The sequence below is a fragment of the Lucilia cuprina genome, chromosome 4 (genome assembly GCF_022045245.1).
Source record: "Lucilia cuprina isolate Lc7/37 chromosome 4, ASM2204524v1, whole genome shotgun sequence".
Classification (NCBI taxonomy): Eukaryota; Metazoa; Arthropoda; class Insecta; order Diptera; family Calliphoridae; genus Lucilia; species Lucilia cuprina.
In genome coordinates, this window is record NC_060952.1 from 89656958 (window position 1) to 89675851 (window position 18894).

The window sequence follows — 18894 nt, forward strand, 5'->3', positions numbered from 1 at the left end:
CCTATAGTCGTAACATCCACATAAAAGTTAATCATTTAATTTAAATTCAAACATCCCATTGATATCTTATCATCATACATACATATATTTTATATTATATTTTGATTATAATTTCCTGTATTTATATTATTTACTTATATTTCTGTACAACATCCACAATATCAACAATATCCTGTACTTTACATAATGTACCAACATACTTATAAATTTCTCAAACAGCTCTTATTTTCCTTAACAGAGTTTTCCTATTAATATTTATTTTCACACATTAAAGTTTAGTATAATTAATAAATTTTTAAATTATGAAAAAATTATCATCATTATTATTATTTTAAATTTAAGGCAGAAATTATATAAGAATAATATTTTATTTCCATTTTTTGCTACTCAAGGGTAATTGAGAAAATTTATTAACACTTTAACATGTCAAATATATTCAGAACACAAGTGTTTCTTCAATCACTCCCCCCTCAAAGAAAAAAAAGGAAATTTACTTTGTGTATGGTAAAATGAGAATATGTGTGATAAGTTTGTTTATATTTACACAAACAGTAGGTGATGTGTTAAAATTAATGTGTGAATTGGTGGTTTGTGTTTGTGTGTTAATGAGATTTTAAACTTGTTTATTGCAGTCCACAATAGCCAAATTAATTTTATGAATTAAAATAATCCCGAAGAGGAAACAGTTGATGGCATAAAAGACACTTAAAACATACATGGGAATAATCTAAAGGCTTGTAAAGATGCTGTATGTAGCTGTAGGGTATTAGGCTAAAAGAAAACGTAAATGGGTAATAATGTGTACGATCTTATAAATTTGTAACCTCTACCACTTATGTGGGGCTATGTCAGTCCGTTCGTCCGTCCGTCCGTCCGTCTGCCTGTCTGTCTGTCTGTCCGTCCATCCGTCAGTCTGCCTTTCTGACTGACTATCGGCCTCACCCCACTATAATTTCTCACTTGATTTTCTTGTGCTTACTACATTAATTCTCATCGTTTGAGTGTTATTCATATAAAAAAGAAATGATCCACGGGACACCCTAATATACATACATACATATAGAATACACAAATAATCAACAAAAATTAATTTTGTGACTGACTTATTTTCGTATATTCTCCCTTAATTATTTTTTATAATACGAATTTAAATTATGACTACGCTTGAAGAAACTCAAACATCTGCCATAAATGACCAGCGGCGTAGTAGGCGTTCCTCTTACGCAAGAAAAAGTCAAAAATCTCTAGAGGAATTAGCAGCTGAAAGAAAACTCAGAGAGAAAGAGGAAAAACGAGAAAATCTTAAAGAAATTCTAAAAAATATTTATAAAAAAGAATTACAACATCCAGATGAAAGAGATGTTAGTCTACAGCCAAGTTTTAGTAAATTTCAGTTACCCTAGTGAGTATTTAATTTTTTATGAATATTCTCAAAGCAATATTTTACGAAAACATCATCTATACATCAATTCACACATTCATTTTTTTCATCTGTCCATCGAACCATGCATCATTGCCGTCATCTTCATCATCAGTATTATTAAATGCCGCAATCGTTATAATGCCAGCAAAAAACTATACGAACAACGTTTCCAATATGAAATTGAACAATTAATTGCCCAACAGGCTACCGGCTATGAAGCAGCACGTTTAAATAGGTTTGTATTTAATTCAACCGAAAATTGCATTATTACAATATAATATTTATTTTTCTTATTTCATATTTTTGCCAATAATTTCGATGACTACCACAACGATGTTGATGACGACAACTACGCGACATCAGACATTTATGCATCACTACAATTTGGCCGCCTCTACATAGTCGCAGTGAAATTGCCCATACACAACGTTATTTTTTCAGTTTAACGCGTAAAGAACGTCAACGTTTAAATTGGATTATGAGCACCAAAATTATATAATACAAACATATATGTACAGTCATATACATACAGATAAAAACTAACATTTATTTTATAATATTTACCATATATCAGGTGGTTTCTGTTTGTTCGTATGTATGTAGGTGTACATCAACATTTTTACTGGATGATAATACAATAAATTGATTTAAATGAAAATATGAAATATATTGAAATAAAGTTACATTTTGATAGGTGATTTTTTTTTATACAAAAAGTATATTTAGATGAGATTTAAATATTTAAATTTTCTTACTATTCGATTGTAGAAGTGAACTTCAGTTTTTACATGTACAATTGAATTTTCTTATTTAGACGTTTTTCTTTTTTATACCCTACGCTACACCACTAAAGAGTGTATTATGCTTTTGTGCTAATGTTTGTAGAATCTAAAAATGTTGGTTCTACACCCACTGTGTAATGTATACCAATCGGGTCAGAATCATTTTATGAGTCTGCTTTTCGGATTTGATATATATGTTCAGCAATTTTCGGTCTATAAAAAAATGTCGCCCAAAATCGGAATTTTAACAGTTTGTACATCACGAAATTTTTTGAATTTTCTACTTTTTTTCTGCAATATTCATTTCCATATTTAGTAGACAATAATCCTTTATTAGCGTATTTTATATAATAATAAAAATATAAATCAAAAATTATAGATTTTGTGTGCACAACCGTAATTTCGCGTAAAATCTATAAAAGTGTCAAAAAAAAGTAAGTTAAACATTTGAGTGTTTTGACAAGATTAACAGACACTCGTAGATGTGAGAGAGTAATTTCCTGTAAATGAGAGTCGGACTACTTGTTATACTTTAATAAATATTATTAACTTTTATCAATAAAAGCAGTTCTAAGTATTTATGTTGGAACTTGTTTCTGTGCAATTTTTAGAATTTTCTTCAGAACGGGTACTTTTTTGAATTTTCTATAATAAAAAAAAACTTAAATTAAACATGAAGAATCTTGAGTTAATAAAAGTCGGTAATTTAGGGTTTTTGGTATGTTTTAATTCTATGACTAAGATCACCATACTCGCATTTGTAAAACAGTTATGACTGTTAAAGCTATTATCCGCTCACCTTAAATTTCACAACAAAAAATTGGAGTATAACCCCTTCCAGAAATACAGAGAAAATTGTATACTAAAACAAGTAAGAGTTCTATATTCGGCTGTGCCGAATCTTATATACCCTTCACCATGATGTGTTTAAAGCCTTTTGTACCTTTTGAAGAACGAAAAAGTACCAAAAAGTCCCCATCTATGGGTCCTCAGTTAATCCGGGCCATACAAACTTAATTACATGTTCCTAGGTTCAATATTGTAGAAATTGTAAAAAGTACCTTTTGAAGAACGAAAAAGTACCAAGAAGTCCCCTTTTACTGGTTCTCACTTAATCCGGGATATACGAACTTAATAACATGTTTCTAGGTTCAATATTATAGAAATTTCAAAAAGTACCTTTTGAAGAATAAAAAAGTACCAAAAAGTACCCTTACATGGGTCCTCACTTAATCCTGGCCATTACATGTTAATTACATGTTTCTAGGTTTAATATCGTAGAAATTGCAAAAAGTACCTTTTGAAAAACGAAAAAGTACCAAAAAGTCCCCTTTTATGGGTCCTTACTTAATCCGGGCCATACATACATAATTACATGTTTCTAGGTTTAATATCGTAGAAATTGCAAAAAGTACCTTTTGAAAAACGAAAAAGTACCAAAAAGTCCCCTTGTATGGGTCCTCACTTAATCCGGGCCATACATACTTAATTACATGTTTCTAGGTTCAATATTGTAGAAATTGCAAAAAGTACCTTTTGAAGAACGAAAAAGTACCAAAAAGTCCCCTTTTATGGGTCCTCACTTAATCCGGGCCATACATACTTAATTACATGTTTCTAGGTTCAATATTGTAGAAATTGCAAAAAGTACCTTTTGAAAAACGAAAAAGTACCAAAAAGTCCCCTTGTATGGGTCCTCACTTTATCCGGGCCATACATACTTAATTACATGTTTCTAGGTTCAATATTGTAGAAATTGCAAAAAGTACCTTTTGAAGAACGAAAAAGTACCAAAAAGTCCCCTTTTATGGGTCCGCACTTAATCCGGGCCATACATACTTAATTAAATGTTTCTAGGTTCAATAATGTAGAAATTGCAAAAAGTACCTTTTGAACAACGAAAAAGTCCCCTTTTATGGGTCCTCACTTAATCCGGGCCATACATACTTAATTACATGTTTCTAGGTTCAATATTGTAGAAATTGCAAAATGTACCTTTTGAAAAACGAAAAAGTACCAAAAACTCCCCTTGTTTGGGTCCTCACTTAATCCGGGCCATGCATACTTAATTTCATGTTTCTAGGTTCAATATTGTAGAAATTGCAAAAAGTACCTTTTGAAAACTGAAAAAGTACCAAAAACTCCCCTTGTTTGGGTCCTCACTTAATCCGGGCCATGCATACTTAATTTCATGTTTCTAGGTTCAATATTATAGAAATTTCAAAAAATACCTTTTGAAGAACGAAAAAGTACCAGAAAGTCCCCTTTTATAGGTTCTCACTTAATCCAGGCTCTACATACTTAATTTCATATTTCTAGCCAATAACAAAACATTAGTGCTGCTCTCGCTCTGCTACTCTTGCTCTGCTGCTCTTGCTCTGCTTTTATAAACAAATTACAATAACAATATTTACCGTATTGTTATGTATTTTGTTTTTGTTTTTTGCAGTTTCTGTCTGAGCATGAATAAAAAATCTAAATTTTATATGAAATCTTCAGAGGTTGTCTCGGTTTTTTGCTCATATCTCCGTTATTTATGGACCGATTTTGCTGATTTTAAATAGCGTTCTTGCCGGTCGTATGTCTGATAGAATTATGGAAGATTCGGATCTCCCAGATATCTGGGGTCTTCTAAAAACTGATTTCAACAAACATACAGACAGACAGACAGACGGACATGGCTTAATCATCTCCGCTACCTATAAGGATCCAGAATATATACTTTATAGGGTCGGAAAATTATATTATAGAAATTACAAACGGAATGACAAACTTATATATACCCTTCTCACGAAGGTGAAGGGTATAATTATATAACCATACATTATTCACTATATATGTTAATCATAAAATATATATTTTTTTTGGCAACGGACTCTTTAGACTTCAATTTTTCCAATCAACTCAAGGTGTTTAAGTCTTTTGTATAAAAATAAAAAATTAAAAAATTTAACAATTTCTCAAAATTTATTATTTTTTTTTTAACCATCAAAGGTGTTTAAGTCTCGTGTATAAAAATTAAATTAAAAAAATTTAAATGATAAAACTTCTCAAAATTATTTTTAATAATAGTTTTTTTAAAGAACTGTAGCTATTAATATGCATTTTTTGACAGCACATTATAGGTAATTTAATTAAATTTTTGGTTTTTCAAATATAATATTTTAATATTTTTTTTATTATACATATATAAATATGTATATAATTTTATTCACCTAATGTTAAATTGAGCTCATGTGGTGCTAAAAACATTATAAAACTAATTTGTTTCTTTGGAAATTGTTTTCATATTTGACAGCTTAATGTTGCAAAAAAACTTTTTGAAATTTTATAACCAATGCCATTAATCAAAAGCTAAATTGTATATTTATATTTCTTTTTACCTTCAATGTATGCAATTTTATCATAATATAACATTTAATATACTTGAGTAATTTTTATATTAAAAATAAAATTTTTCAATAAATTTAAAAAGAAGTATACAATAAAACTGATGATTTAAATTAAATATCAATCATACTCACTGTAGTCCAGTCAAATACAATGCAGACATTTGTATGAACATATTTATAACATGTGCGTATATATATTATACTCAAATTTATATAAACAGTCACAGAAAAATGTTATATATAAATCTTTTGGAGGTTTAAGTTTTTCCCAAATTTTTTATTTTTATTGGATTTTTATAACTGGTACACATACTCTATGTAAATATGTATGTATACATACTAGGGTATTCAAATTAATCGTCGATTGGTTAATTCATTGATTTGATTTGATTAACTGTTCGAATAAATTAAAATTGCCAAATTTCAAATAACAAATAAATCAAATATTTTCTTTAAATTAAAAAAAGTATTTTTTGTGTTTTGCTGAATATGAGTCAATTAAGCCATGTCCGTCTGTATGTTAGTCCGTCCGTCTATGTGGTCACGTAAAACCCTAGAAGTCGCAATTTTCAAAATAAGTTAATGAAGTTCGTTCATAGTTTTACATACAAGGATAAATCCTATTAAAAATGGTTGAAATCAAGAACTGTTTCTCTGAATAGCTGTCCCTCATTAAATGTTATTAGCCCTAATACAAAGTTTAAGACTTCTTTAGAAAATATTTTATTATTAAAATTTAACTCCTACCTGGTGTAAAGTATCAATCATGGTCAACCATGTCCTAATATAATTTCTTACTATATTAATTATTAATATTTTTGCCCAAAGCAATTGCACTACATTTGACCTTGCAATAATTATAATGCTACAAAACTATTTTAATTAGAAATTCTAGCTTAAAAAAATGCCCTCCCGTTAGTAGTTTTTTGTTTAAAACAAAAGTTTTAATTGAATCCTAAGGTAAGATTTTGTTATTATTAAAACAAAATTACTAATAACAAAATTTCTGGTTGTATAAGGTATTTTTTCTACAAATTTCATTGAATACCAGGAAAGGTACCAACCAATGTATTTTTGGTTTTTTTTACAACGTCATATGATACGTTGAGAATGATATTACTGATGAAAGTATAAAATAAATCACGTTAAATTATGATTTCATATGTAAATTTTCATTCATTCACTCACTCGTTCGTTCAGTCATCCATAAGATATGGATATTCAAACAAGTACATTACAGAAAATAAAATACATATGTTAACATATAAACTACAAACACACATGGGTATTTTTGAATATGTTGTATCATTTGTTTGTTTTTTGACTTTTATATTTTTGAGTGAAAAACATACATACATACATACATACATACATACATACATACATACATACATACATACATACATACATACATACATACATACATACATACATACATACATACATACATTCATACATACATATGTAAGTCAAAAAGACTTTTCATGAACATTTGTAACATGAATTTCCAGCAAAGAGAAACGTTTAAGTAAAATTTTTATAAAAATGAAAATCACTTAAGTTTAACATTTTGATTTGAAGATTTATTATACGTAGACAAATTATTTTTTCATAAGTATATTCCATTTTACCCAGATGTCCTTCTAGGTATTGTATCGAAAAATTGCAGATATATTTATGTTCAACAAGAATTTGTAATGATACAACAACATACTTTTCAATGACTATTGAATGCTGTCTGCATTTAAGTATATTTATATGTTAAGAATAACTAAGCAATAGTTTCCCAGCAAAAATTTTAATTAAAAGGTATGGTGTTAATAAATTTGAAAAATTATAGTTTATAGAATCTAAAGCAAAATTGACCCTTAAACGTAAAATATATTATTATAATTATACTAGTTATACCTAGTGTGCTTTGCTTACCTAAAGTAAATATATACACAAACATAATTTTATGATTTTTTAAGATTCCTGCTTTAGCATTTTAGCAGATATAAATATTTGACTCTAATAAAAGTCCGCCAATTTATTACCCATTTTTTCACGTGCTTGTCAGAGTTCTTCGTTCAAAATTAGAGAATTCTATCTTCAATATATGTATAAAGTATAAATGGAAAATTTTTTATTGTTTACAATTTTATGAAATCAACTTTATGCATTAAATATTTTTTTCGTTTAATATTTTGAAAATTAACTGAATACGGATTTTTATTCACAAAACTTGAAAGAATACTAGAATAATTTTGTGGTCAAGAGTAGTTCCATGTTGGAGAAATAAATACTCAATAATTAAATTTCTCAAAAAAGTGATTGAAACCAAGTAGTTTTTTTTACAACTTTTTGATGTTATGAGGGCGGCTTACAACTTAGAAAGTCAATTTTGCTAATAGGAGCTGTATACACTAAATTTCAAAAGTCCATATTTAAATGTTGTACCATTTATAAGTAAAGAATTGCGCGACGGTAATCTTTTGAAACCAAATTTGTACAATTTTACAAAATTTGTAGTTTTTTGCGGCTCATCGGGTATGCAAAATGTATAAATGGGAGAAAGTAGACATTGTAATTACGCGTCGTTTTATGTTTATCTCCAAAATTTGCTCTAGAAGGTATCACAGCGGGAGAAGTTTAAATATTGGAAAAACAAACGTGAAAGTTTCGAAAAAGGGCTTTTTGCAAAGCACACTAACAGCATAACTTCAATATACCTAAATATCGCGCGATCGAAATTCTTTTAAATTTTACATGTTGAAATCATAAAGCCGCGATAAAGTATTATGTAAAAATTTTAGAGCGAATACAAAAAAATGCAAACTGCAAATTTCTAATTTTTTATTTTGCATCAAAAAAGTTCAATCAAGGCCTTTCGTGTACAGAATATGCGAAGTTTCTTTCACCGCAAAAATCGATGAAGCACACCTACCGCGCTTATTTTAATTGTGAACCTTATACATCAACCGGTAGCTGACAGTGATGAAAATACGAAAATCGATAAGACGTTCGAAAAAAAAACTGGGTTTTTGTATTAAAAAAGTTAAAAGTTAATTTTAGATAAGCTGGGATATGTTAACTGCAAAAGAAATTTCATCAAAATTTTTCTTTCGCCAAAAACGCGGTGTATTTTGAGTTGCAAGATATTTCAAAGAAGCACACCTAAACCTCTAATTAAAATTGGTAACACTTAACATTAATAGGTAGCTGTTAGGGTATTCCAATGATTAATCGTCGATCGGTTAATCGATCAATTTTTGACGATTAATCGCTAGAATAAATAAAAATTGCCAAATTTCAAATAACGAATAAACCGAATAATTTAGAAAAATTTATTATATAGCCGTAAAATTACTGTATACATATACAAAGTTCAATATTTTTATAAAACATTTTTTATGTATTAAGTCCTTAATTTCTTTTCTATAATGAAGAATATTTATTGGATGATTTTTATAACAATACTTCAGAAACATTTTAATAAAATTTACCTACTTCTAGGAATTACTAAAAATAAATCTTTAAAATAGTGACATCGCCTTTACTTCTACATCCAGTTTTGGAGAACAGTGTTGTGTTTCTTAAGTATTTCTAAAAAGTTCTTCAGCAATACAAAGTTATACTTTAGTTCATTGGAACGTATGAATTCTGGAACTCGTTGATAAATCTCAAAAACATCAATTAAATTTATTTCTTTATATAGAAGAGGATTTCACATTAAAATAAAAAAATTTCTAATATTTGTGGAAAAAACTTAATTAACAAACTTTTATAGAACTGAATTTAAAGAAGTGGAAAATTATAATTTTGTGTGTTATTTGAAGAAAAATATTGTTGAAAAGAAATAATATTATCAAAAAAACATCCACTTTTCTTTTATTCGATTAACGGAATAATTTTGAATTATCCGATTATTAAACGGCCAACTTAAAATCTCAAATAATTATTTGTCGAATAAATCGAATAAGACAAAACCCCGAATAATTGAATAATCTAGTAGCTGTCAATGATGCGTATATCGTATATCGATAAGCCGTTAGAAAAAAGGACGATTTTGAATGAAATGCATTAAAAAAATTTGGGTCATGTGTATGAAATTTATTTCCAAGCTTTATACAGGTTTTAATTTTAACGGTTTTTATTATTATTTGCTCATTTAAATTTAGAATTGGAAGCAGAAGATGATTATAAACAAGCAGTTATTGGCTAACCACAAAAACTATTTGCATGTAAGTTTTTCGTGTGCAGAAAACGTAGTGTTTTTTCTTTAAAGAAAAACTAATGGAGCCTAACCTTCCCGCTAATTAAAATTAATAAAATTATATTGATTTAGGTTGCTATGAGGAATATGGCAAAAAATACAACCTTTTTGGATTTAATGCAATTTTTAAAAAATGCCTTCATGCATAAATAAATTAAAACCCAATGTTAAATTCTATAAAAAATGTGTGATTGAAAAAACTCTTAAAAAGCGAATTTATCTATGAATATTTAAAATATTTGGGTTAAATTAATTTGTATTTTGGGTCCTTCGTTGTAAATTGAATCCACGCTTATATTAACGAGTTTCAGGTAAAAACGTAATTTTGGTAATTCTTTTTTAAACTATTAACTTTAAACCGCTATAACATTGGCGGCTTTTGCTAAAAAGATGTTAGACAAAGTCCACGCAAAACATGATTGATGTGCTATTAAAAATATTCCATAATTTTTTTTTAACCCAAAACCTAAATTAAAAAGAGAATTTCCCATATATACTGGGTTCTTATTAGATTCTGAGAGGATGTAGCAATATCCGTCCGTCCGTCCATCTGTCTGTTGAAATCAAGATAGCTACCAAATGGGATGAGCTAGACAGTTAAAATTTTGCATAGATATTTTCTATTGATATAATTTGTTTAGTATTGAAAATAGACAAGTTAACGTTCATATAAAAAAGTTTTTTATGAATTAAAATCTCTCTACTAACTTCTATGAGGATCCCTTCAGAAATTTACTTTAACACTGGCTTACTGGCTTAGAAATAAGAGTACTGCGATGAAATTTAGTATAAACAAGTTTTGTAAAAAACTAAAATTTTTAAGGATTCCCTATTCGAAAAATAAATTTAATTTTTTCAATAATAACAGAATCATCTTTTCATAAATTTAAAGTTTCTTTATAAGAAAGCAATTCTTTTCGACAATGAATAATGGTTATATAAGATATTCTTGTTTAAATTTAATTCATATGGGAGGGCGAAGACCGCCCATTTTTTCTTAAGATCCTTGTGTAAAATTTAAAGACTCTAACTTCAAAAAGGGTAGTCCGCCCTGTTTTTTGTTCTAAACTAAAGTTTAAAAGTTCTTTCGGAAAAAAATAATATTTAAGCTGTTATATATTCTCATATATACATACATTTCGGACATGATCATATGATACCCTACACCAGTCAGTGAATTATTTTTAAAATGATTAAAAACTTTTTTATTTTTCCTTAATTCCAGAATATATTTTCAGCCCAAAATACCTATTCTGGTGCTATGGTTGTATGGGAATAGGCGAAATAATAAACAGATTTCAATAATTTTAATAGCGTTTGTTCTTGAGCCAAAAGAAGATCAGGTGCCAATTTTCATTAAAGTATCTTGAAAATGCGACCTGTAGCCTGCAGACAGACGGAAGGACAGACATAGATAAATTGCCTTAGAAAGTGATTCCGACCCAATTGGTATACTTTAAGGTGGGGTGAAAGACCAATCTTTATAAATAAAATCTCCGTCATATATGAATTTAATATTCAATATCATTTCGCCTAAAATTTGTGGGTGAAAGAGAAAAGAAAAAGATTTCATATTTGGTTTCAGCATTTACAACTTCATTTTGTTGACTTGTATAATTGTATTATATTTTTATAATTATTTGTTTTCTTCTTTTTTGTTGGCCTTTCAAATATTTCCTTATTATAATAACATTATTTAAAGTTTCCGTTTCCTTTTTGGAAATATAATTATTTACATATAAATTTTCTAATTTATACAAACATTGTGTGAGTTTTCATGCCATTTCTCTCACTGTTTATATTTCTGCCATTTTACTGTTATTTAGAGCATTTTGTGTGTATTAAAATAAAACAATTTAAAATAAATTAAATATTTAACAATGTAATTATCACATAATTTGGATTATTTAATAACAATAATAATAATAATGTTCTTTTGTTTGCAAATAAGTACAACAGTTTATAGCTAAAGGTACTTGAATTATAAAATATACAATTTCAGTTGTCATGGGCATAATAAATATTATAATTGAATTTTTATTGTTAAGAAAACATTTATTTTCTATTACGTTAAAATTTTAACAAATTTAAGTGATTTTTCTTATAGAGTTAAAATAAAATTTAAGATAAAATCTTTAAATTATAAAGTAAGCAAAATTTAATTCTTTGTATATTTTAATTAATTTTCAAATAAATTTACACACTTTATGTAATTATTTAACATTAATTCTTAAATTTCTTTTGTTTATTTACTGGTTCAACAAACTAGTTTGTGTGCCACTATTAAGATATTTTAAAGAAATATTTTTAATTATACCCTACTCTACTATGATGGGAAGATTATATGTGTTTGCGTTGATGTTTGTTAAATCCAAAAATATTGGAACTTAAAGTATATAAGCTATATCTGTCTTTCTGTCCATCTGTCTATGTGTTCATGTCAACCTTGTCCACACGGTAAAAGTCGTAATTTTTAGAATCATTTTATGAACATTGGCACATACAATCTTTTTTTATACCCTACACCACTTTAGTGGGGAGGATGTATTGGGTTTGTGTTGATGTTTGTAACGCACAATAATATTGGTCCTATACCCAGTTTAAAGTATACTAATCGGCTCAGAATCATTTTTTGAGTCGATTTAGCTATGTCCGTCCGTCTGTCTGTCCGTCCAAGTAAACTTTATAATCAAACTACAGCTCACAATTATGGAGATAATTCAATGAAATTTGGTACATGATATTTTATGGTACTGTAGATGAATCCTGTTGAAAATAGTTAACATCGGTCCATTATTTCACATAGGCCCCATAGAACTGAAGCCGCCAAATAGGGCTTTTAAGTTCAAACCAAGTTCTATACTAGTCTTGATGACCCTGATGATCTTTATAATTATAGGGCCTCATTTGACCTTAGCCCCTCTTAAAAGCCCCCATCAAAATTTTACTTAAATATCCACAGTTTTATTAAACAGTAAATGGCTTTAGTATATCTGAAGCAAGCTACAATTCAACTTAAATGCTTTATTATGTAAATAAAATCACATTTTATTTGTATACAGGTGTAGGGTATTATATGGTCGGTCTCGCCCGACTATAACTTCTTACTTGTTAATGTTGAAATCGGTCTATTTTTTTGCCTAGTCCCCAATATAACCAATGCGTCAGGATAGAAATCGAACCCACCACCTCCGGTCTGACAGACTAGAACACTAATTACTAACCTACCCGAAGCCACTAGTTTTATAAAGAAGGATTTATCAAATCCACAGAAATAGGACACTATTGGACCTATTGTGTGCTCCTTAACCAGAGCCTTAGGTGGGAATAGAACTCACCACCTCCGGTCTGTAAGACTAGAACACAAACCACTAATCTACCGGAGGCCTAGGACTATATAAAACCTTTTACTCATTGATGTAGGGTATTATAAGGTCGACCATGTCAAACTGTTAAGTATTTACTTGATTTTTTTTTTTTTTTTTATTTTATTTCATTTGTGTTCACTTTTTCCGACCTATTCAAATTACTAGCGTTAAACAAAATTATATAACTGTGTTAAAATTATATGTATGCATATTTGCAAATTCTTTGTTATAATTTCTTATTAATTGCTAAAAGTCAAAAGTTACACACACGCACACATTTTTTTTGTTTGCAGAAAATATAGCTCTTTTGAAAATACATTTTATTTATTTTATCTCTAATAAAAGTTTCCTACGAATTCACACAAATACACGTTTGTATGTACATTAGGGTTGCTCCCTATGTACGGAGGCAAAGTAAGTTTCCAACTGAAATGAAAGAAGAGTCTATAACCCTAGATTAGATGTTAGCAGGGTGATTTTAGACCAGGTCATTTATAAATCACATCAACAGCTTAAGGTTTAATATAAAGAAAATTAAGACAATGCGTATAATTTCAGCTTAAGAATTCCATTAACAGACATAAAGTTTTTAGCTGCAATGTAAAAGCTGTATTTCAATACGGTTACGAAACATGTCACATATCTCGTCGAGAGATGAGCAGTTAACAAGCTTTTATCAAATACATTTTCCGAATTTTCCTTCTAGTCACAGTCTCAAATCTGGAGCTTTGAAAACAAACTGATCAAGCTCCAATTAACATCAGCTAGGGCCATCATGAGAAAGTAGACTACTAACGTCAAATTCAACCACAAGGCTCTGGAAGGCTTGCCAGAGGTATAAATACCTGCAGACGAAAGATAGAATTTGAAGTTGCAGGAATTTAGAGAATCATGCAGCGAGATGAAAATAATCTGTTGTGATAAATCAAAATTTAACAAATTTGTTTGGGTCCTATGTTTTAATTGGAACTAAATTTAAATTTTCGGTAGGAACATCAGTAACATCCACTTTGGGGCTACCCAAATGTACATGTACATATTTAATATTTATTCAATGTTTAAGTGTTGGAATTAGTAACACATGCAGTAAAGGGCAAAATTTAGTAAAAATTATATTTATGTTTAAAATTTCCAAATATTTATAAATCATAATTAACTATTTGTTTCTAATTTTCTTACAATCCAAAAAAAATACAAATGGTTATCTTAAATTCTAGAATTTGTCTTCAGTTTCTGTAGTTTTTCTAAAGTTTTATTCAATTTGTATACTTTAGATTTGCCCTTAACTTTATTGTCATTCTTTCATTGCTGCAGTAATCCGTTTGCAATTGTTGACACATGTCAACCATTCTTTAACATTTTGTAATTTTTTTGCATTTTCTTTTCAGCACAAAAATTTTATTTCTTTCAAAATGTCAGGCAAATTTTCGAGTTATTTTCTTAATAGTGTTAGTAAGTTAAGTTGTATATGCAATAAGTTTTATATGCATTGTATAATATAAAGTTTTATATGTTTTATTACCTAAATTAAAAGAGCTTTACTTTTAATATAAAGTAAATACTTATATGTGTACATAAATAAATATATTCACACTATAGTTTAACACAAATAATGAAACGTACAAATATACAAATTTACCAACACATAAACATACATTAGGGTGGGTTTTATATAAATGAATATGAGAATATTGCAATATTTGATATACTAAATTTTGCTATCGTATCCAACCAAAAACAATTAAAGATTCGTATGACCTATATCATCTAAACGATTGAATATAATGGCAAATACTTCCCTAATACATGATATACAAATTATTTTGTGTATTCTCATGTATGTATAAAATTTGCTGAGACAAGTATGAGTTTTCCTGAACATCATTGTAGATTTTTTTTATTGTTCTTTCAAACAAGTTTTATGTAGTCATTCATTAAGTTTTTCTTATTGTTTCCATATGTAATTGCTGTGTTTTATTTTTCGGTTAATATTTAATGTGTTTTAAGACGTTAATACAGTTTTTATTATTTTTTGTAGAAATATGTAGGGTTTCATGTAAATATACAATTTTTACATAGTTGTATTCAACGCATACACATTTATTTATTCATAAATAAAAATGTGAATAAATTCGAAAAATCGCCAAAATTCCATAAAAATGTACGTATGAGTGTTAAATATTTATTGATATTACAAATATTAAGTATACGCTTAAGGTAGAATAACCCAAGCGCAACGTACTGTAACTGTAAGAAAACGTGACAGCTGATCGTTTTTGATTAAGGAAAGACAATGAGAATTCTTACCGAAATGTAGCCGTAACGTTTCAATCTGTATAAAATAGAATTTTTTAAGGTTTTTACGCAACATTTGTAGAACAGTGATGGCACTTTTGTATGTAGAATAGAACTGTGGTACAAAATCCATTTTTTCATACTTTTTTTATTTGTATTAAAAAAATTTTAATTTTTATATTTTTAATATTTTAGGATGCGTATGTGATGTTTGTAATGTGTATACATAAATTTTTATAGAAAACACGTTAATAACGTATCAAACTCCAACAAATCAAAGTTAAACTATTTAAAATACTTTCTAATTATAATTATAGAACCAAGCGTTATCTCTGTTATCTGAAAAATATATCGATATAACGTTACTTCATATTACATAAAATTTTGTAAACAACTATTTGGGCTTTCTAATGGTATACATTTGAGAGCTCCATCTTATTACACACACACGTTAGTTTAAAAATTTATATTTTTAAAATCATTGATTTGTATTTAATGTAAATTATATAGCTCGATACTTTCAATTTTGCAAATGCAAGTAAAGGTAGCTTTAAATTTTTAATACTTTCTAAAAGAAGTTGAAAATAATTTAAAACAACAGGAAAAAACGCTTGATGAGTTAAACGCTATTACTTATACACATATATTTTTTATTTTTGGTACTTTTTCTACTTAACATTTTAAAGAAAGTGCCTCTCAATAACCATCACTGTTTCGAACAGCTGATTGAATATTTATGTAATTTATTTTTGCTTTTTATAATTTTTGATTTTTTTAAATACCTACATAAAATAGTCTTAAAGAAATAACAAAAAAGGCAAGATATTGCTAATTAATTTACCTTTATATTAAAAAAACGCCTAAAAGCTTTTGTGTTTATTTCCAAGAAAAGCGTTACGTTTTTAAATGTTCTGTTCTTCGGCAACGTTCAGGTAATTCTACCTTTAGTTTTGTACTTTTTACCACTTTTCAAAATGAAAGTTCAGAAAGATTTTTTGATTTTAACTAACTAACTAACCAACTAACTAAGTAACTGACTGACTGACTAACTAACTAATTAATTAACTCCCTTAAAGTTTGCATTAAATAATTCTCATTTCAAAAACTTAATTATTTTATTATAAGACTTTTAGACTTTAATATATGACATATTCCACGTTTCCACGACATACGTTTTCGTGTATAAAACACTTTATTATATTCCTAATTAGCAACAATTTTTTTCCCGTCGCTTTCTTCATTATTAATCTTCATATATTGGCCTTTCATATTTCGTACAAAAATGTATCTCAAGTACTGTAAAATTGAACATACTCAGCAGGAAATGTATGTAGTAACATATTCGTATTTTACTAATACAAAAATTGCCAGTACTAGTGCCCAACTGTAAACCTAATGCTCAAACTATTATTGAGTGTGTTTTAAAAACAAGTAAGAGTTCTATATTCGGCTGTGCCGAATCTTATATACCCTTCACCATGGTGTGTTAAAAAAAACTATACTGACTCTTTTACATCACTTTCTTTGGGCTCAACATGCTTAAATTCATTTTTCTAGATTCAATATTCATCTAATCCGGGCTCTAAATACTTAATTTCATGTTTCATTGTTATAGAAAACCCAAAAAGTATTTTTTTGAAAAACGAAAAAGTACCAAAAAGTTCCCTTTTTTGTGTTCGCACCTAATAGAACATAATAGTTTAAAGAAAATCTAGTTTCTATCCTCACCACGAATGTTGATATCGTGGGTTATACATATAATATCCATTAAATAGCGTTAAGATATCGCCTTAAATATATTTGCGTATGATAAAATAAATAAGAAACTCGATATAATGTTCAAATTTAACAGATGTATTTATATACGGCTCTGCATGCAAGTGGACTTAAACAGTCATTCAATATTTATCCTCTGAATTAAAAGGAGATGTTGGTAAGTTTTCTTCATTTTATTTTAATAATTTAAAAAAACTTATTTTTTTTTCCAACAAATATCAAAGTGCTCTGCAAGTGGTGCCCCTTCAACTAGTATTTTTACATAAAAACTCTAACCCCTTTTGTAATAGTGCCAACTGTACAAGTAAAAGTATCTTTTAGACAATTATCGCTTCATTTCCTGCAGGGTATGTATGTTTTTGAATGTAATGGTTTTAATCCATCGATTTTATTCTCTCCCATTTTAGTTTATAAATTTTCATATATGTGTTTTCCTTTGATATTTAGTAAAAAATGTAACTCAAGTTCTGTGAAAAAAAAAATTAACATACATATGGATTCAGTTTCAGTTTTTGACGTTTATTTTAAACAAATGAATAGTCGCGAATTCGGTGGAAAATTGTTCCTAGCATTATGGACAGGAATTGAAAAAGTTGCTACCAATATGAATACAGCTTTAACCATTTATAAAATAAAAAATTATTTAGGAGTTAGTCCTTACATTGTAATATAAAATTATTTTGAATATTATTCTAACGTCCGTATCTTAATTAAAGCGTTTTTCGTTGAATTCCTTAATAAATTTTTTTGGAAACAAAAACCAATTTAACATGAACAATATAAACCTCATATTAATTATATATTTTTTATCTAATCAATATTGTTAATGAAATGTACAAAAAATAAGTTAAGTACGTCATATGCATACGACATTAAAATCCTACTAATATCTCAAGAAAATGTTTTTCTAATTGAAATAAAAAATATATATATTGTTAAAAATTAAAACAATTTCTGAATAATAATAATATGAAGAATAAATAATTTTATTTTCTTTTAATTTATATGAATACTTTTTCTTGAATAATATTTTTGAATCACTTAAGAATTTAGTTATTTTCAGTTTAAAACATTTTTATTACAAATGAGCAACATGTATTAACATATTTATAAGAAAATACCGTTTCCTAAAATAGAAAGGGCTGAGTTGTTATTGCATTCCTAAACGATTCAATAATGCCCGTCTCTCTCTAGGTCTAGGTCCGTGTGTTGAAAACAATAGAGTCCGAATCGAAAAACATTTACAGAGCAGGTTTTATAAATACCGAAATCTAAGGAGTATAAGATTTGTTTGTACATTTTTGTTTATTTCTTTATTTGGATCATTTGCTTTTTTGGCAACGATATGTATGTTTTTGACACAGTTATTAATGAAATTTTGCTAAATGAAAACTTCATGACATGACAAAATTTTAAAATAAACATATTTATTAGAAATATATAAGAAAATTAGTTTCTAAATGAAAAACGAAATAAGAGAGAATTTTGATTTTTTACTGCTAAACAGTATATATTATATTGCCGAAACAGATGGCCTGTCTTTAATAGATCATCATATAATTTACTAGGACTCAAAAAATATTACACTGTATACATAATTGTA

General features: G+C 27.8%; 1 protein-coding gene and 1 long non-coding RNA gene across 2 annotated transcripts; both read left to right on the plus strand.

Annotated features, from left to right (window-relative positions):
- Nucleotides 1–1067: 1067 nt before the first annotated feature.
- On the plus strand, nt 1068–2081 carry LOC124419633. The gene is made up of 3 exons (XM_046949839.1): nt 1068–1402; nt 1536–1658; nt 1787–2081. Exons 1-3 carry the CDS (start codon nt 1155–1157, stop codon nt 1920–1922), a joined length of 507 nt encoding a protein of 168 aa, XP_046805795.1. The 5' UTR covers nt 1068–1154; the 3' UTR covers nt 1923–2081.
- Nucleotides 2082–16341: 14260 nt separating this feature from the next.
- LOC124419887 lies at nt 16342–18169 on the plus strand. Its single transcript, XR_006940875.1, has 4 exons — nt 16342–16447; nt 17368–17448; nt 17516–17638; nt 17739–18169. It is a non-coding gene; the product is annotated as an uncharacterized LOC124419887 (long non-coding RNA).
- The last annotated feature ends 725 nt before the right edge of the window (nt 18170–18894 follow it).